The sequence below is a fragment of the Benincasa hispida genome, chromosome 4 (genome assembly GCF_027475165.1).
Source record: "Benincasa hispida cultivar pf3 chromosome 4, pf3_genome.v1.1, whole genome shotgun sequence".
In the NCBI taxonomy this organism is placed as follows: domain Eukaryota; kingdom Viridiplantae; phylum Streptophyta; class Magnoliopsida; order Cucurbitales; family Cucurbitaceae; genus Benincasa; species Benincasa hispida.
In genome coordinates, this window is record NC_143481.1 from 69,397,233 (window position 1) to 69,419,280 (window position 22,048).

Consider the following 22,048-nt stretch of genomic DNA (forward strand, 5'->3'; position numbering starts at 1 on the left):
AGTGAAAGCATCTTCCATAATCAACTTCGATAACCACCTCCGACTATTATAAAACTGATGACTGTTAAAGTATGTTGTAGGATTGTTGATTATATATAAATAAATAAATAAATAAATATATATATATATATATATATATATATATATATATCATTTTGTCTACATTGAGTGTAATATTTATATGTAAAAAATTGTAAAAAAATATTTTTATTTAATTTAATTCACATATCAAATGAATGTTAAGAATATTTAGATGAAAAGCAAGTATATAGTTGAAAAGTATATAACATATAAAAAATATATAAAATAAAATTCTTTTTTTGAAATATTTTCCAGGAAGAATTAGTGAAAATTAGAGATTTATTCTCCGATGATCCTCCAAATTTAGAGGAACTGAATATGAAATTGTTGAAAAAATGTGGTGACAATAAGAAACATATAATGCAACAACAGGAAGAAGAAGAAAAAGAAGATGATGATAATGAAAATTCCTGGAGAAAAATTAGAAATCAAATGTTTTGATTTCTCTTTGGTTTCTCATTTTATTTAATCATATTTCTATAAGAAATATAATAGGTTAATTATTATTCATTGCCCAAAACAGAAAAGAAAGAAAGAAAGAAAGAAAGAAAGAAAGAAAGAAAGAAAAGTTTCAACAATTAAAAGAAAAAAAATTGCAATCTATATTTTATTCAAACAAATATGAGTAAAATTACTGAATAAAAAACTTGCAAAACAAAAATAGTAAAAGCATATTATTTAGAGTTGAAAATACTGTACCAGATATCCCAGACATATGAACTCAACTATGCATCCCAAACACAAATATATAAACTCAGGCCAAATAACTCTGCACCCCAAACACAGACATATGAACTCCACAGATATATGAACTCTACAGACATATGAATTCCATACATTATATCTCAACTCAGCACCCCAAATAGTCCCTTAAATTCACCTACAATGGATTTCTTTATTTTTTAGGTCTTTCAATTTCATGTTTAACAATAGGAGGTAATGTTTTCATGACATCATCATCAGCTGTCCAATCCAAATGAACTCCAACAGATCAAACACAACCACTATATGTTGCTAACAATGTTCTTTTATAATAAAAGCCAGCTACATAAGAATAGGTATCTAGATTAAGCATTCGGAGAATGGCAAGTGCATGTTGAAGGAACTCTAAATTAGAGAACCAGTGAGTGGAAACGAATCGTTCTAAACTCCATTAAGAAAGAACATATACATTTACAGTCTAACAAAAATGATTATACATAAAAACTAAATTACAACATGCTTCAATAAAGAACAAACAAGGGATTGAGTAAAAAATACCTTTGAAGAACCCTTTCTTCACGTATCCCTCGATCGTTCAGCAACTCGTCCAACAGCACGAACGGAACGAGCAATTCAACAAACAACACGAACTGGAAAAACCTCTATCACAATTGAGTACAACTCGATCCTCAACCCTCAAACACCAACGAGTAAACAAGACACCACCACGAGGCTACCTTAGTATTTTCGGTGTGAGAATCCAGTAGTTGTGGGCTTTGTATGACTTTGGATAGAGGAAAGGAGGAAGTGAACGATCGAGTATGCGACAAAGGAAAGAAAAATCTATCGTATAGAATTGGTACTCGATCGTGTAGTAAGAAGAAGCCTATCATATAGACTTGTTACTCGATCGTGTAGCAACGAGTAACTATTGTATACAACACTCAACGCCTATCGCTTTCTCTCTTTACAAGTAATCTAATTACTTGATGCTTGTAGCATGTGTTATGACAAAATGAAAATTATTTTCATCTTTATCCAACAGTTAGCCATAAACCATAAATAACCTCCCACTCAAGTTGGTTATTGAGAAAAAGAATAATTAATTATCACATAATTAATATATTATAAATAAATATAATAATTAACTTATCATAATATATTTATAACCTATAATTTTAATATTGCATCATATGCAACATATAAGCCATAATTGTTGGATAGATATGGCAACCCTAGAGGGGTGAATAAGGTTTAATTAAACTTTTTTTTCTAATTAACCCAATTAAACTAATTAATACACTTTTTATAAATAATAAGAAAAATTCAATTTATGCAACAAATAAGATGACAAAAAATGTGATAATTTAATTCTATCAAATTTTAGCAAATAAATAAGAACAAACTAAAACATACAATAAATTGCTTAAATTAATTGCAAAAATAAAAAGGAAAGAGTTAGAGAAGAAGACACCGTAATTTTTATAGTGGTTCGATCAAACTTTACCTACCCCACTTCTCAAGCGCCTCTTGCGAATTTGAATAAAATCTTTCTGACTCTTTCCACGGATTAGAGCCCAACCGTTATACCACCGCTCCTTTTACGGGTTCAAGAGCAAACCCGATCATTTCCACAGTTTAGGATCAAACAGTTACAAATGTTGGAATTTTTTAAGAACACAATACAACTCTCACTAGAGTGAATTTACAAGTTTAAGCACTCAACAAATTTATCCTCACAATACAATAACACTAAGATGAAAAGAAAAAAAATTGGGAACTTAGAGAGAGTAACTATGGAACTTTTGAGTTTTGGAGGATTATGAAATGTAAAATTTTTGTTGGTTTAAAATTTGGAGAGGAAGATAGTTTATATAGAGATGGAAATTTTTTTAGAAACCACAATTAATTTGGACCATTGGGTTTTGAAAAAGAAAAATCAATGGTGGAGATTTTAAACTAAACTAGTCGTTAGATACAAACAAAATATAATATTAAATTCATTTTCTTTTGAAATTCATTTTCTTTTTAAAATTAATCCAAAAAATAAAAAAACATACAATGTGTCAAAAACTAGCCGTTAGACACAAACATAAAATAATATTAAATTCATTTTCCTTTTAATTCATTTTCTTTTTAAATTCATTATCTTTAAAGTCAATCCAAAAATTAAAAAACATACCATATGTAAAAAAACTAGCCATTAGACACAAATATAATATTAAATTTCTTTTTCTTTTAAATTTCTTTTAAATTTCATTTTTTTTTTAAATTTTAAATCAATCCAAAAATCAAAAGTCCATCATATGTTAATCTATTAACCTCCACCATTCAACCAAACCACATATCTACATGCAAATGGTCTGGTTATGCCACGTCATCCACCACGGTATTTTCTCTATAGACTTGTTTCGGTCATATCGTCTTCGTTTTAGCTCCGATTTGAGTGATTCAAGAGGTATTGGAATCGTTGTTCCGAGCTCTACGCTATGGTTATATTAAAACACTAAGATTTTTAGTAATTAAAAATTGAGTTAGTTATAATCAAAGTTTAATTAATTAAAATTAATTAATTTGAGATTAAGGGCCAAAAAGCCAACAATCTTCCCATTTTTTATGATGACAAACCATTCAAGAAAAATAGTTTGAAATACATGTAAACCATATGTAGCACATAATAAAATTCAACATATCACCATAAAGATCATTCTTGAAATTCACTCAAAAAAAATAAATTCTCCCCTAATTAATACAATCAAAATCATAACAAATTTATAGTATATTTTTTTTAAACTTCTCCCCCTTTGGAATCATCAAAAAGAATAATTAAGAAAAATTTAGAACTATATAAATGTTTCCCTTAAAAATATGAACATAAATTTAGCACAACTCCCCCTAAGAATATTAACACATGTTTTCCATATCTCCCCCTATCAAAATGCCTTCTAAAAGATTTAACAAGTAAAATTATAAAATCAAGAGGCATCACAACGAATAATACCGAGCTCAAGCCTATTTTTGCAAAAGTTTTCTTCATTCAAAAGCTTGGTAAAAATATCCGCTAATTGATTATTAGAGTCTATAAATTCAAGAGTAATATTATCATTTTACATATGCTCTCTAATAAAGTGATGCCTAATATCAATATGCTTAGTCCTAGAATGATGTATAGGATTTTTAGTCAAATTAATAGCACTAGTATTATCACAAAATATAGGCACATTATCAAACTTTAATCCAAAATCACAAATAGTTTATTTCATCCAAAGAATTTGAGCACAACAACTAGCAACTGCAATATATTTTGCTTCGGTAGTGGATAAGGCAACCAAATTTTTCTTTTTACTAAACCAAGAAACTAAGGAACTACCAAGAAATTGACAAGTCCCACTAGTACTCTTACAGTCAAGTAAACTACCCGCAAAATCCGCATCGGAATATCCTACCAAATTAAATTCAACATTTCTAGGATACCATAAGTCTAAATCAATAGTACCAAGCAAATATTTAAAAATTCTTTTGACGGCATGTAAATGTGATTCCTTATGACAAGATTGAAATCTAGCACAAAGACATACACTAAACATAATATCGGGTCTACTAGCGGTTAAATAAAGTAAAGATCCAATCATACCTCTATAAGTTTTTATATTCACACACTTACCTTTTTCATCCTTGTCAAGCTTAGTGGATGTGCTCATAGGAGTTTTTGCAATTTTATCTTCATTGAATTTGAACCTTTTGAGCAAATCCCTTGTGTATTTTTCTTGACTTATGAAAATACCATCCTTGAGTTGTTTGATTTGGTGTCCAAGGAAGAAGCTAAGTTCTCCCATCATACTCATCTCAAATTCACTATGCATACATTTAGAAAATTCTTCACACAAAGATGGATTAGTAGAACCAAAAATAATATCATCCACATATATTTGTACTAAAAGCATATCATTTTCTTTAGTCTTAATAAAAAGAGTAGTATCAATTTTACCCATTTTAAATCCATTCTCAAGCAAGAAATTACTAAGTCTATCATACCAAGCTCTTGGAGCTTGTTTTAAGCCATAAAGAGCCTTTTTCAACTTATAGACATGATTAGGAACATAACTTTCAAATCCTGGAGGTTGTTCTACATAAACTTCCTCCATGATATAACCATTTAAAAATGCACTTTTCACATCCATTTGATACAAAATAAAATTCTTATAACAAGCAAAAGCAAGCAACATTCTAATAGCTTCTAATCTAGCAACGGGTGCAAAAGTTTCTTCATAATCTATTCCTTCCTCTTAACAATAACCTTGAGCTACAAGTCTAGCTTTATTTCTAGTGATATTTCTATTTTCATCCATTTTATTTCTAAAGACCCATTTAGTTTCAATTATAGAAGCATGAGAGGGCCTAGAGACTAACTCCCAAACTTTATTCCTTTCAAATTGATTTAATTCTTCTTGCATAGCTAAAATCCAAAATTCATCATTTTCAGCATCTTTAAAACTTTTTGGTTCAATTTGAGAAACAAAAGCAAGATTATCAAACATATTAAGAGAGGAACGAGTTTTCACACCTTGTTCGGGATCACCAAGAATTAATTCTTTGGGATGGGAAGGAGCATACCTCCACTCTTTAGGCATGGATGATGAACTAACTTTGTTCTTTTCGATTAAGCTCACATCTTGCTTACTTGAAACAATTTCCTTGTCTTTGTCACTAACAAGTAAATCTCCAAAATTTCCTTCTAAAACATAACATCACTATAAATAGGCTCATTAGAAATAACATTACAAGATTCATCAAATACTACATGCATATATTCCTCAATTACTAAAGTTCTTTTATTGAAAACTCTATAAGCTTTACTAGTAGAGGAATAGCCAAGGAAAATACCAACATCCATCTTAGAATCAAATTTTCCAAGTTTTTCTTTGTTATTCAAAATAAAATATTTGCAACCAAAAACTTTGAAATACCCAATATTTAGAATTTTGTTATGCCAAAGTTCATAAGGAGTTTTATCCAAAGAATGTCTAATTAAAACTCTATTTAAAACATAACAAGCGGTGTTAACGGCTTCCGCCCAAAAGTATGTAGGTAAACCATACTCATGCAACATTGATCTAGTAAATTCTTACAAAGTACGATTTTTTCTTTCAACTACACCGTTTTGTTGAGGAGTTCTTGGAGTGGAGAAATTATGAGAAAAACCATTTTCTTCACAAAAAATTTCAAAAGCATTGCTATCAAATTCTCCTCCATGATCACTTCTAATTTTAGAAATCAAAAAACCTTTTTCAGTTTGAACTCTTTTTGCAAAACTAGAAAAGCTTTTCAAAGCATCATCCTTATGTTTTAGCATCAAAACCCAAGTAAATCTTGAAAAATCATCAACTATCACAAAGGCATAATAGTTCCCTCCAAAACTAGCAATTCTAGAAGGGCCAAATAAGTCCATGTGTAATAGTTGAAGGGGTCTAGTTGTAGAGATTACATTTTTAGACTTGAAGGAGGACTTAGTTTGCTTACCCATTTGACAAGCATCACAAACTTTGTCTTTTTCAAAATTAAATTTGGGAAGACCTCTAACCAAAGAATTCTTGGAAATATTTGAAATTAAGTGCATGCTAGCATGTCCTAGTCTCTATGCCATAACCAAGAATCATTATGCAAAGCCGATAAACATTTATCATTAATAGGACAATCATTCAAATCAATAGTATAAACATTTTCATCTCTATTTCCAACAAATATAACTTTTCTATCACTAGCATTTTCAATGATGCAATTCTTTTTATCAAACACAACTCTAAAGCCTTTATCACACAATTGACTAATACTAAGTAAATCATGCTTCAAACCATCAACCAAAAGTACATTTTCAATTAAAATAGAAGATTCATTACCTATACTACCTCTACCAATTATTTTACTTTTCTCGTTGTCACCAAAGGTAACAAGACCTCCATCCTTTTTGGAGAGAGAAAGAAACTTGGATGGGTCTCTCGTCATGTGCCTTGAGCAACCACTATCCAAATACCACTTGTTTTTCTTAGAGGCTTTCAAACAAACTTCATCATTTTGTTCATCCTCTTTGTCACTATGAGCCATGAAGCAAAAATTGGCCACTTCTTCATTATCACTCCCACTTTCACTTTCATCGCTATCATCCCAAGTAGCTTTCATTGCTTTCTTCTTCGATTTCTTGGATGATTTGAGAAAAGGACAATCGGTTCTAATATGATCCGGCTTCTTGCATTCATAGCATATTACCTCATCCTTTTTACTCTTTTCACCTTTTGACTCTTTTTGGTTGGAGAGATGCTTATTGAATTGATTCTTTCTCTTGATGAAGTTCTTATACTTACGTGAAAGATAGGCAACATCATCTTCATCAAGGTCATCTTCATCTTGGGAGTCAACTTCTAAAGAGATGGTCTTTAAAGCTATACTCTTTTGTTTCTTTTTCTTCTCATCCTCCATGTTTTTCCTGATCTTTATCTCATGCATCAACAACGAGCCCATGAGTTCATCAATGGAGAGAGATTTGAGATCCTTTGCCTCTTAATGGCGGTGACTTTAGGCTCCCATTATTTAGGCAAAGACCACAATAGCTTCTTCATCTTCTCAAGATTTGAGTACTTTTTCCCAAGTTCTTCTAAAACATTGACAATGTTAGTAAATCTAATAAACATATCGGAAATAGCTTCATTTTCATCAATTTTAAACATTTTATATTGATGAACTAACATGTCAATCTTTGTTTCTTTTACTTGACTAGTTCTTTCATGAGTAATTTCAAATTTATCCCATATCTCTTTAGCGGTTTTGCAAATAGACACTCTATTATACTTAACTTCATTCAAAGCACAAAATAAGCAATTAATAGCTTTGACATTTAAAGAGCATGCTTCCTTAGGTTTTATAGTGCTAACACCATCAACATCTTTTGTTGGAATTTTAAAACCTTCCTCAACAATATCCCATAAATCATAATCAATTGAAAGCAAGAAAAATCTCATTCTATTTTTCCAATAACTATAATTAGTACCATTAAAGAAATGAGGCTTTGTAATAGATTGACTATCGGTAAAAGGGATAAAACCTAAAGTTGCCATAGCTCAAAAACAATTAAGTTTATCAAGAAATAAATATTTCAAGAAGAGCAACCCGCTCTGATACCAATTGTTGGATCGCAACCCTAGAGGGGGTGAATAGGGTTTAATTAAACTTTTTTTTTCTAAATTAACCCAATTAAACTAATTAATACACTTTTTATAAATAATAAGAAAAATTTAATTTATGCAACAAATAAGATGACAAAAAATGTGATAATTTAATTCTATCAAATTTTAGCAAATAAAGAAGAACAAACTAAAACATACAATAAATTGCTTAAATTAATTACAAAAATAAAAAGAGAAGAGTTAGAGAAGACACCATAATTTTTATAGTGGTTCGGTCAAACTCGACCTACTCCACTCCCCAAGCGCCTCTTGGGAATTTGAATAAAATTTTTCCGACTCTTTCCACAGATTAGAGCTCAACCGTTACACCACCGCTCCTTTTACAGGTTCAAGAGCAAATTCGATCATTTCCACGATTTAGGGTCAAACCGTTACAAATGTTGGAATTTTTTAAGAACACAATACAACTCTCACAAGAGTGGATTTACAAGTTTAAGCACTCAACAAATTTATCCTCACAATACAATAATAATCTCTCAAGAATAAGAAGAAAAGAAAAAAAAATTGGGAACTTAGAGAGAGCAATAATGGAACTTTTGAGTTTTGGAGGATTAAGAAATGTAAAATTTTTGTTGGTTTAAAATTTGGAGAGGAAGATGGTTTATATAGAGATGAAATTTTTTTTAGAAACTACAATTAATTTGGACCATTGGATTTTGGAAAAGAAAAATCAATGGTGGAGATTTTAAACTAAACTAGTCATTAGATACAAACAAAATATAATATTAAATTCATTTTCTTTTTAAAATTAATCTAAAAAATAAAAAAACATACAATGTGTCAAAAACTAGCCATTAGACACAAACATAAAATAATATTAAATTCATTTTTCTTTTAATTCATTTTAAAAAAAATTTATTCTCTTTAAAGTCAATTCAAAAATAAAAAAAGCATACCATGTGTAAAAAACTAGCAGTTAGACACCAATATAATATTAAATTTATTTTTCTTTTAAATTTCTTTTTAATTTCAATTTTTATTTTATTTTAAATTAATCCAAAAATCAAAAGTCTATGTTAATCTCTTAATGATCCACTATTCAAACAATATGCTGCCATATGTTTACATACAAATGGTCTGGTTATACCACGTCATCCACCACGGTATTTTCTATAGACTTGTTTCGGTCATATCGTCTTCATTTTAGCTCCGATTTGAGTGATTCAAGAGGTGTTAGAATCATTATTCCGAGCTCTACGCTATGGATATATTAAAATACTAAGATTTTCAATTATTAAAAATTGAGTTTGTTATCATCAAAATATTGATTAATTAATTAATTAAAATTAATTAATTTGATATTAAGGGCAGATAGTTCTTTTTCTATTTTATGGTATTTAATATAAATCACATTTATATTAATTCCTCCAATTTAATAATGTATCAAATACATCATATGAATTATATCACATATAATTGAATTAATTGAATTATATCATATATAATCAAATTTTCTCTTGTTAATTTGAACACTTCAAACTAACCCAAAATCTGATTCCTTATGGACCGGTAGCTTGAAGCTCCAACCGTACGTGAATAACTGACTAAACTCTTTAATCACGATATCCACCATCTGTTAACTATCGGTCACTCTACTAAAGACCGACGATTGCACTCTTCACACTATAGATATATTTTTGTATCTAGATAACGAATCAACAGTGTGGTGACCCTTCACAAATCACTTGTAAGTACAGTTGGCTCAATTTACCGTTTTGCCCATGTAGTTACATCTAACTTCTTAAGAACCACTGATTCCTCTAATGAACAATAAGTCATAGTCTCACTATGACTGAGTTCTCTCTTCTCAAGATAGGGTGTGACCACTATGTTCAAGACCCAGAATCAGCACTTAAGGGAGCAATTTATCTACTTGCCCTTACTTCGAGGGAAGGAGTGAATTTTATCTTGTGTAGCTGAGTTTCCAACTCCCTAATCAGACGAATCCCTAAAATGGCAGGCTTGTTAAGTTGGCAATTTAGTCACTCTCACCCATATAAATCAAAGGACCACCCTCATAGACAAGAGTTTTCAACTCACTCAAGATTCAAGTCATGTCACCTATGGTCATCCTAGTGAAATGTAAGTCTAAATTATCAACGACACTATATAAAGAGACTAATCATTTCGTTGTCCGATCTCATACAAACTCTTTGTATAGGATACCCCCGCTCGCATGTCTCCACATGAATGATTAGGATCAAATCATTTGTAGCACTTTATAACACCCATAACATCTACAAAGCGGGTCGTATCCGTAGTGTGACCAGAATAAGGTATCCCTCCTTATCCATCTATTATAGACCATTTAGGTTATTAATTTAAATAAGAGCCACCTGTATGTCTCTACATACTTGTTTAAATTTACATAAATAATCTCGGATATTAGTTTATTGGATTTAGTAAATGCTTATAAAATAACACTTATTTTATTAAATAATAATATGTTTGTAGAGTTTACAAACTATGAGACTACCAGGAGAGTTTAGGACACTATTCCTAACACGTGTGCACATGGAATTTCTCAAAATCCCATACTCAGCAACTGCAAGATCCCAAGTCTAGCATCACTATTAACTGTTTATGTCCATCCATTATCTTGTATTCAATGTTGCTAATGGGATCAACCTAATAGATAAATACGGGAAAGTAATCAGTATCAACAAATATAATACTATCATTGTCTATCGTGTTCTCGTCGTAATATGTTCTAAGCCCAAGAAGTCAAAAAAGTTTTTATTATAAAAGCAACTTTACTTTGATCATAAAACTAATTTTGCAATATATCTCTAATTGAACTAAGCAAGCTAGCCATGAGTAATTCTCTAGCATCTTTAAAAACTGAGTTTATATTTTCTGCAACATTCGATGTCAACATTCCATACCTTCTTCTTCGTGAATATGCCCGAGCCACTTCTCAAACCCAACACTACTAAGATAACTTCTAATATTTGGACAGATTGATTCCATGGATCTCATGTGGTACTCAAATTCAGCAGTAGTGTAGGCATTAGCACAACTAAATAAATAATTATCAAGCAGTGGATCCTTGAAATGAAGTTTCAAGTTTCTTAAAAGACGTTGTATGCACACACAATACTCATCATTAGCAAACACTCTTAAAACTCCTTTAGGAATTCTAGAATGCATATAAAAAACAATGACTAGATTCTCTCGTTCCTCAAAACTACTTCGTAATTTTTTTTTTTTTTTTTTTTTAAAAAAGCATGTCCATGATGCATCATTTTTAAAATCTATGATAGCAAATGCAAGGGGAAAGTTTTGATTATTACCATCTACTGATGAAACTGTTAATAGCATAGATTTAATATAACCTACAGTTTTAATATGAATCTTATTCATATTAATTTTAACCTATAATTTTAAAATGAATTTTATTCGTATTCATTTAATATTTGAATTTATTCAAATATATCTCTCATATAATCTATAGTTTTAATATGAATCTTATTCGCATTAATTATAACCTAAAGTAATTGTATGAATCTCATTCATACAATTAATATTTGAATCCAATTCAAATATATATATTACTCTCATATAATAAAGTATACTTTTGAATCTCATTCAAAGTTAACCTTATACTATAATGTATCTATATACATTATATTAATTTGAATTTTATTCAAATATTTATCTCTCTCATATATATAGTATTAATTATAAATTTTATTTATAATTAACAATATATTATAACGTATCATATACATTATACTTTGTATTGATCACATTAACATATCCTTTAAATAATTTGAACAATTCAAACTATTCCAAAACCATTTTATCCTTAGTGAGCTAACAAGGGAACCTAATAGACCTACAGATCTACAGATTAGAAGCTCCAATGGTACGAGATTAATTAATCAACATTCATTAACTGCAAGTCTCTCTATTAAAGACCAGCTACATTCTTACACAGTAGATATATTTTTGTATTCATGGTAATAACCAATGAACAGTAAGTCGTCTATTCACGAATTGTTCATAATTACAGTTGGGTCAAATTATCATTTTATCCCATAATTATATCTAAATGCTTAAGTATCACTAATGAACAACCTATTTATGGTTCTACCATACAAACATGACCAAAAATAGCAACAATACAAACATGACCATGCGGTCTCAAAAGCGTCCAATCCAAACCGCCCAAACTGGAATTAGTGTTGACTAAACATTATATGCAACAATTGAGTTACTAATAGATTTGGGGTCAGTCGGATGCCTCTAAAACAACAATATATCCCTATCCTTCCAGATTTTCTAAGTTATAACTACGATCTAGGAAGCACAGATACTTTTAGTTGTGCAGAGAATCAGTATCAGATACGGATACGTCCATATACGTAGTAGATACGTGTCAGATACGTGATTTGAATAATTTGTTTTTTTTTAAAATTTTTCAGATTCGCATATCTGCTTCTAGATACGTGAATGGAATATATGGGTCATTTTTTTTAAAAAAAATTTAGGCCCAAGCACTTAAAAAAGCCCAACCCACAACTCATTTTATTTTAGTGTATGTTTAAGAGTGATTTTAAAATCATCAAAAATTACTTTTTTCATTTTTAAAATCATTCGAAAATATACTTTTAATTACTCAAAATTAATTTAGTTTTCAATTTTACACTTTTAAATGCAATTATCATATCGTCAAAATTAGCTTTGAAGGATTAAATATGTTTCAAAGTGATTTTGAAAATAACAAAAGTGATTTCAACCATTTTAAAATCACTTTAAAACATAAAAGCCCAACAATCGAAAACAAAATAAATTAAAAATGATAAAAACATAAAAAATTGAAAAAACTGAAATGTAATCAGATCTTCATTTTTCCCTTCTCTCTCACTATTGAAATCATGATTCACACCCCCTTCATCCTCAACTTCATTGAAGATAATCACTCGACGTTACTGATTTTTTTTTTCAAGTTTTCACTTTCTTCTTAAATTTACTTTAATCTAATTTAAAATAAGTTTTATAGCAATTAATTAAACATTATATATATAATGTATCTTCAACGTATCAGTATCTTAATTTTTTTAGAAATTAACGTATCGTCGTATCGTATCCGTATCATGTATCCGTATCTATGTTTGTGCTTCTTAGACTACCATCTTATGGTTGGATATTTTAACTATATTTTAGCATACAAAATATTGTTCTTTTTTTTTGGATATTAAAAAATCTCTAAATAAAAAATATATCGAAAATTATTCATTTAAACAGCCTTTGTATTGTATTTACCCTGCTCCATGAACTCTTCTAGTTTCATCAGGCAAAATAGTTAAAGATAGGATGATAGATAGTTCATCAGAAAAATACATAAAAACTTCATAGGTTCTTCAAAGTGGATCATTATACCTAATAACGATCAATTCAGTTTATAATTGTTTAAATCATGTCACTAATTATAAAGAAAAAAAATACATTTTTATTGTTCAATTTTAGAATTTATCACGAATTAAGATAGCTTTGAACTTTGAAACCGCTCCAAACAATATAGTTAAAGTTTTCTTTTTTTTTTTTTCAATAAGAATGATGTTTTTGAAAAGAACCTCATGTATGTATTTCTATTTTTATACATTAATTGTCATGTCACTTTTCGTTTCAAAACTTTCAAAGGATGTTTACTACGTAAAATAAATATTTTCAAAAGTCTAGATATAATTGAACTTTAACTTAAAGTTGTCTAGTACTTTGTAAATTTAATCAAATAATTTTGATAGTGAGAAAAATAATAATAAAATTATATACTTAATACTTAAGACAACCATAAATGTGAGGGTATAAATGGGTCAAAGTGACCGTAACACGTGGAGGTGGGTATTTATATTGGATTGAGAAATAAGCCTATACACCTTAAACACTGAAATGTGTCATTATCACGAGCGTGCCACCTTGACAATTAAGTGCGATATATATTTAGGATCTTTCAAAAACCATTAGTAAAAATACTTTTTGCAAAATTGTTGTTGTTTTTTTTATTTTTTTTTAATTTTTAATTTTCACATGCTTAAAAATAGGCAATTGAAGTTATTTCTTCATTTACAATAAGTATCAATTGATAAAAGACAATCTTAAAACTTGAAACTCGACGAAGGTAACGATGTCAAGTACTAGAAAGACTCTTTCGTTCTCTCACTATCGTTTTTTGATTCACACTTCAGTCTCCCACTTCCCGATTCTCAATCTCATCCTCACTCTTTTAATAATACCCAATTTCCTCACTCACGACCTCCTCTTTCTCTCGATCTCCTTGCTCACTCTCCTCTTTCTCTGTCGTTCTGACGTTTATTTCGACACCTTCAATCTTGGACTAGTCTTTTAGCACGTGCATGTGGTATTTCAAGTCCATTTTCATATATTAAAAACTAGTTAACCTTTTCTTAAAAAAATGAAACAATATTAAATACTACATTTAAAAATAAAACATTTATAGAATAATAAGCAGTACTTCAAATACATATATGCATGTAACATTTATAGAATAATAAGCAGTACTTCAAATACATATATGCATATTTCTTTCTTTTCTTTAATTCTTTTCTCGAGCAGCAAGACAACAAGAATAACTAACAAAGTAAATTAAGTACAATCAACAATTAACCCAAACGAAATCTTGTCAATTTACTGGACTCCATACTCAAATACACACTACACTCTTAATCTCGAGTTTAGAGTCAAAATTGATATAGCTCTACAAGTTTATGTCTGGTATGAAAGTCAGTAACTTCCATTTTTCAAAATCATCCTTGCCACCCACCAATGAAAGAAAATTTATTTATATCAGTAGTTTCATCGCATTGATCCAAGGATGCTATAAATACAAAAAGGAAAAGTGTACGAACTTTGTATATAAATGTAGGAACATTTTCTAAGGTCAAGTAAATTATGGACACATTGTCAAATGTCCATATTGCATGCTCTAAAGAGTTGAATATGCATTAAGCTTTGTAATGCAAATGGTGATAATACTCATTATCTAGGCAATTCCTGCTATATGATGCGTTTAAGCTACAAAATACTTGACTTCTTATTATACAAAACGTAGGGATAAATGTTGGTTTTTGGATACACATTTGCATAGACAAAGATAGTCCAAAAAACACTTGAGCATTGGGAGAACCGGGTTCGAAAACTAACCAGTCACATCCTAGTTTGTTAAAATTCACACCTCATAAATGGTAACTGCCTAACTAGAAAACGGATCAATAACAATGATGTAAAGGAAGAATGTTAAGAATAACTTGAGGAACTGCAACATCAAAAGCAGCTGCAGCAACTTTGTTATGATTTACCAAAGACAAATCTATCAAATGTTTTTGGCAGATTCCTCTAATTTCTTCCAATAAACCTCACTAAGGTTATTCTTTTGGGCACATCATCAAGAACAAGAAGTTAACAAACATAACCTTCTAGCCTTGGCTCTGATATGATTATTGATTTCAAGCAATGTGCTCTGCCAAAGTAAGAATCTTCACATGCTTTTTCTTCCTGAGTTCGTGAGGAACTGGACCAAACACTCTCGTCCCAATAGGCTGGCCTTGCTTATCCACAAGTACTACAGCATTATCATCAAACTTGACCTCACTCCCATCACAGCGACCTTTTTGCATTGCAGCTCGCACAACGACACCGTACACTACCTTTCCTTTCTTCACCTTTCCATTGGGATGGGCTTCCTTCACTGATGCGACAATAGTGTCTCCTAGTCGCGCTCCCTTCTTTCCCTTCAAAGCTTGTATGCACATTACCTTTTTTGCCCCTGAATTGTCCACTACTTTTAGCACAGTTCTCATCTGTATGAAAGTTCTTTGTTGCTGCAACATATGATAATATACAAGGTCAGATCAGAATTTGATAGTAGCATAACGATGTTTCGTCAGCATTTTAAATTATTTTATGCCCTCTGAAAATTTACAAATCAGCCCGCCCTTCGTTTCAGTAGCTCTTCAAGATATTGATAATTATATATCGATGTGCAAAAGATTCCCATCATTAAATTTAAGCATGGACATGTGCATGATCAAAGCTTAAATTTAGTTTACGAACACAGCTTCTATCATTTCTATTCCAGGAAAATACTTGCAAACAGCTGAATCTTGAACTAAACCCACACATTACCCAAACAAGGCTGATAACGAACTTTGGTTAGTTCTGCAAGAATGCTTTGTTTTCTAAATACCTATTTTATAAGCATATTATCTCCTATATAGCAACCTTTATATAAGTAGTGACAAAGCCATAACCCTCCATGTTCATGCATAAGAATATATTACACATGTATTCTCTCTTTCGACTCTCTTTTTAGGGTTGAAAGTCAGATAGGTAGATTAACATTACATTGAAGCATACCTGCAAGATGGAACTGCTGCATACTGTCTCATTTGATGTGGTTAATGAACCAGACAAATTGCTTCCAAGTCCACCCAATAATGAACGACCGACTAGTTTAATTTTCCAGAAAAATTGAGCATGAAACAATGAGCTAAAATGAGTTCCACGACAACTAGATAAACAAAACTTAAATAAGACAAATAAAAGATTGAAATATCATAGTTAAGATAAATTTTACAACAAGATGTGCACAAGCTGTCAAGCCCAAAGGAGCAATAAGTATGAAAAAAAAAAAGATTAAAACTAGTTTAAGAAGCACTCGAACTAATTTTTTAAAAATTCACAGAAGGCACGATGTATAAATTCCACTTCTACTCAACGGTCCTATATGATCTCTTGGGGGGTAAAAAGGAAGGGAAATCAGATGTGATTTGCAGCTTATAAGTTCCATGGATAGTTGATGGCGATGGAAAACTTTTGAGGGAGATACTCCCTCTCTTTAGCACATTATCTCTTCTCACAAAATATGTTTCTTAACAAATAGAATAACTAAACAACGTATAACCTGAAAAGTGTTCTAAAAACAAATCATTAACATTGAAACAGGATCAAGCAAATATGCATGTGAGCAAAATCAATTGAGAATCAGGTGAAATCAAGGTTCAACACGATCAGAAGAATCCTGAAAGATTAGGCTACAAAGCTTATAGCCGTAGCAGCTCCAGATCAATGAAAAGAAAAAGTTCTAGTATCCATTATTTCAGAACATCACATACCGCGGGAGAACTTTGAAGCAAAAGCAGCAGCCATATATGAACTTTGGTCGCCAAAATCTAACTTACGAATCTAACACAACGAGGAAAGAGAGAGAGACGAACGATGGCAGCAAGAACTCTGCAGCTACATATAGGGTTTGGTCTGGGCCTGAAATATGTCAGATACAGCTCACGATCCATCATTCTAAATGGGTCACGACCCAAAAGATTTTTTTTCTTAAACTGAAATAAAAAGGGAAATTGGATGATATATCAAACTTTAGGGTTTGGTTTTGAAAATAGCACATATCGAAAAAAAATCTTTAGAATTATGGCCAACCACCTTTTCCTCACTAAACTAAGGGCGTGCCTGCATTGTGTGTGAAAAAAATGTGTTTTTCAAAAATGCATTTCCTTCTAAACATTTTTTTTGTAAAAATTGTTCGGAATTTAAACACTTTTGCATGTTTGGTTATATTTTTTCATAAGTTTCTACATACATAAGTTTTTTTAGTTTGTTCTACACCAAAAGTGTTCATATTAATGTCAAATTATCATAAAAGACTACTAAACAATATAAACCAATTATGTTAAATTCATACATTAAAAGACAATTCGATCTCAGAATTTTCTTCTATTAAAAAAAGAATATTTTTCGTCAATTCAATTTTAGAAGCATGTCTTAAATACATAATCATAAAAATGACACTTTGATCCCAACAACAATACATGAATAATAATAATAATAATCTTTCCCAGACAATACAATATCAACCAAACATAAGAAGCTGTGCAATTTGACTTAGATGCGCATTTACTTTTGTATTTCCTTTCTAATTCAATAATTTTCATTCAACCACAAACATAACTTAAAGTGGTTTACAACTTGAAAAATGCAACTTTATTTTCATTTACAGAATTATACTTTATTAAAATAAAAATATAGTTTATATGGCTTAAGTTAACCTTCTTTTTTTTTTCTTTTCTTTTCAAAATGAAAAACATATTTTTATGCAAACTCGAGAGAACAAATATAAAAATAAAAACAGCAGAACAATGTAAGAACAAAAGTTAACTAAAATAGAATTTACCCAATAATAAACAGCTACATATATACGTTAACATTTTACTAAATAAATTCATGCATTTATTTTATCTATTTTTTTCCATTGGTGAATGATGAACATTTTGGGACTTCTATTCATAAGATAGACTCAACAATATAGGTACGAACTGCATTAATGTAAACCGAGAAAACCGAGTGTTTCCTCGGTTTTAGGCAACAACAGAACCAGTCGGTCCCGATTCCTTGTTGGTCTTACCCGATATCGCATCCTTCCTCAAACGCCCAATGTGGGATAAAGTTGGTGGCGAAGAGCAAACGGCGGGATGAAGGAAGAGAAAACGCAGAAGACAAAGAAAACCAAAAACGGAAACCGAAGGAGAGAAAAATGAAGCATACCTTGGTGGCGAGGAGCAACCGGCGGGGGAAAAATAACAAAGGAGCAACCGGCGGCGGAGTGATTTTGGTGAAATGTGAATGATGGCTGATGGGAAGAAAGCGTGAAATCGTGAAAAGGGGGAAAAGCAATGATGAGAAAGAGGGAATGAAAATAAGTTTTGAAAGCCCTAAAAAACTAATTGGGCTGAGCTGTTGTGAGGTATTTTTGGGCTTAGTTGAGTATTTAAATGGGCTGGAAGCAGAGTCCGAAACTAAAAACTTTTTTTTATGAATAACCTAATTTATCTATGACTAATCTTTTGATCAGATAAAATATCAACTTTACCAAAAATTTTAAGAACTCTTTCGATCGCGTCATTCATCTTCTTCTTTCAACAATTTCTTGAGTGATTCATTCAATATGTATTCAATGCAACACCAACATTCCACCAATATATTTATTCCCAACTAATATTCTACCAATAGAATTGATATCAAGAATTGAAAGTCACGCTCAGTTATTCATTTTCTGTCAAACTCCCCACAAAGTTCTTCCATTGTTCTCTTAGAATTTCAGTCCAACATCCTCATTGTCGATCACTTTCATCTTTGTTCATTTCATCGTTCTTTGGGTATAAAGCAAGATTCGTTCGTCAGATCTAAAAACTGAAAGAATGTAAGTGATATTCTATAGTATTTCTTGTCCCAGATCGTTTTCATAATAAGTTTCGTTTAGTATTAGATGAACAATCGTATATTAATATATAGACGGTCGTTCATTACAATATAAAAATCCATTTAGTATTATATAAACGATTGTTTAGTATTACATAAATGATTGTCTAGTATTACATAAATGATTGTCTAGTATTATATAAATGATTGTTTAGTATTATATAAACGATTGTCTAGTATTATAAACGATCGTTTATATAACATATAAATGATCGTTTAGTATAACGTAAAGGATCGTTTATATAACAAAAAAATGACTGTTTAGTGTTATATAAATGACTGTTTATATAATGCTAAACGATCGTTTAGTAATATATACGCGATCGCATATACAACACTAAGTGAACACTTATAAATAGTTGGGTGATCGGTTATCAATTACTGTCGTGATTTCTTAAAATTTAATTGGATATTGCTTAAGATTTGCTAATCTGATTACAGATTAATATTGTTACTTCACATCTTTGTACGATTTGGTGGGGAATGAGACCAGTCAGGAAGCAATTATGTTGGAGATCATATGAAAAGTCTAAAGGTTAGAAATGATATAACAATCAGTGAATTAGTGAGTATTATCACTAATGACTGAACATCGATCTAGATATATTTGATATACACATCAAATGTTGTTACAATCTATTGGTCCCAGCTCTCCTAATTGGCATAATCGATAATGAAGACCTTAGCTTTTTTTAGAAGACAATGATGCATCCCGGGCATAAGTGACAATATGCCCACTTGACATCATTCCTTTGACCTAAAAAAAAGGGCCTTAAATAATCTCCTCTTCTTCCTCTCATAAGGATGATAACTTTCTTTGGAGGTCTACCTCAAATCTCCATTTAAGGGGGAAAAAAAACCTGGATCCTTTAAATTATTAAGAAAGAATATTAATAATTTTCATTTGGAAAATTATTATTTATGGAGTACACACAAAGAATATGTACCAGTATTGCAATCCAACGAATCAACTCATTCCAACTAGTCAGAACTTTGTGATTGCAACCATTCCAACATATAACATTCCCACCATATCTTCACTGGATGATCATATTGAGCCATGTAACTTGGGGGATGATCGAATATTTGAAGTGAAGCTTGGTTTGGTCAATGAACCAAGAAGTACCCCACTGTTCGATACTGACCATGGACAATCTTCAGGACCACAAACTTCTCCAACACCTTACATTCATGTTCCGACCCTAGCTACACCCATCCCATCAGTGGTGATGTCTTCGGTTCAAATGCATTCTAGAGTTCCAAACCAACCATTTTTAGATATACCCTCAGAGGGCTCATCATATGACGACCTCATCACAATACCTTATGACTGTCTAAATGGCGAGGATATAAAGGTTGGCCAGATTTTCTTTTCGAAATATGATTTGTCAGTTAAATTGTTAATACTTGCAATAACAAAGTGAAGGAGCTCTTATACAAGAGTGCCTATGAGCGGATGCGAATCTTTCTGATTTATTGTGACTGAATTTTCACACACACATTCTAACATACGGATATGCATTGTGAACACTAATTACTAGCATGCTTTAAAAGATAAATACAAAAGACAGAGAGAACGTACCAGTTGAATACTTTCTTCAATAAACTCGGTCCAACGTGAACAAACTCCTCTCGTTCCTACTCGTCCAGCAAGCAGTCTAGCAGACCACGGTCGTCTACACGATCAGCAGTGCACGAACAACAAGCAACCAGGGACGACACCACCACTCGAAGCCCTCATTATTCTCAGAGTGAGAATCCAAAGAATGGAATTTGATGGAATTGGTAGAGAGGAGGAGGAAAAGTGATTGTGTACTATGAATAAGCAAGTGGGAGAAAAAAGAAGGCTATCATATAGTCGCGTGTGCTTGATCGTTTAGAGCAAGGATACACGACATGTAGGTATAGCTAAGAGATCGTCTATCAAAAGGTAAGCGATCGTTTAGTTATGCTCGGCACGCTAAGCGATCGTCTAGCAAAGGTAAGCGATCGTTTAAGAAATCGTGGGCGATCGTTTAGTTAAGCGGGTGTGCAATCGTTTACGAAGGCGGGCGCTATCGTATAGGCTCTTAACACTAAGCGATCAAAGGCTTTCACTCCGTGAGCGAATTTTCGGATATATTTCGTGTGTCTTGCAAAATGAAAATAATTTTTATTTTATTCTTCAGTTACAAGAACTAAATTGAACTTCCCATTTTCACACGAATTTGGAGAAAAACTCGGCCAATTATCTTATAACCGCCTAATTAATTAAATAATAAATATAATCATAGTATATTCTTAACCTATAGTTTGATATCATTTATCAATTATAGTGTTTTCTCCTCTACTTGATATAAATCATATTTATATCCAATTTTCTCCAAAATAATGTATCTTATACATTTAGTCAATCATATCATATGTAATTAACCAGTTCAATTATACCATATATAATCGAACTTCCTCTTGTCAATTTGAACATTTCAAACTGACCCAAAAATTGATTCTCAACTTTTATCCAAGCTACCAAGGGGACCTTATAAACACTTTAATGGACCGTTCTTAACTTGCACACATGCATCAAATCTATCTAATTCATCTTTCCAGGTAGGTTCCCAGGTAGGGGTGTTACGTTTCTTCAACTTAAATACCCCAACCTAGCCAGAACCCGCCTTAGACAAAATGTCCCTTATAGATAGATTTGATATGCTTTAACCTTTTATTAGTAAATTTATCCTATTAAATTGATTAAA

General features: G+C 31.1%; 1 protein-coding gene across 2 annotated transcripts; it reads right to left on the reverse strand.

Moving 5' to 3' along the window:
* Window positions 1-15,053: 15,053 nt before the first annotated feature.
* Window positions 15,054-18,795, reverse strand: LOC120076639 (large ribosomal subunit protein uL14mz-like). 2 transcript variants are annotated; one of them, XM_039030519.2, is made up of 4 exons: window positions 18,600-18,795; window positions 17,159-17,306; window positions 16,401-16,492; window positions 15,054-15,865 (listed from the first exon to the last, which is right to left on the reverse strand). In XM_039030519.2, exons 2-4 carry the CDS (start codon window positions 17,190-17,192, stop codon window positions 15,491-15,493), a joined length of 501 nt encoding a protein of 166 aa, XP_038886447.1. In that variant the 5' UTR covers window positions 17,193-17,306; window positions 18,600-18,795; the 3' UTR covers window positions 15,054-15,490. The 2 variants fall into 2 exon arrangements, with proteins under 2 accessions (XP_038886447.1, XP_038886449.1); XM_039030521.2 differs by having other exon boundaries at window positions 17,159-17,380; window positions 18,600-18,733.
* Between the last annotated feature and the right edge of the window lie 3,253 nt (window positions 18,796-22,048).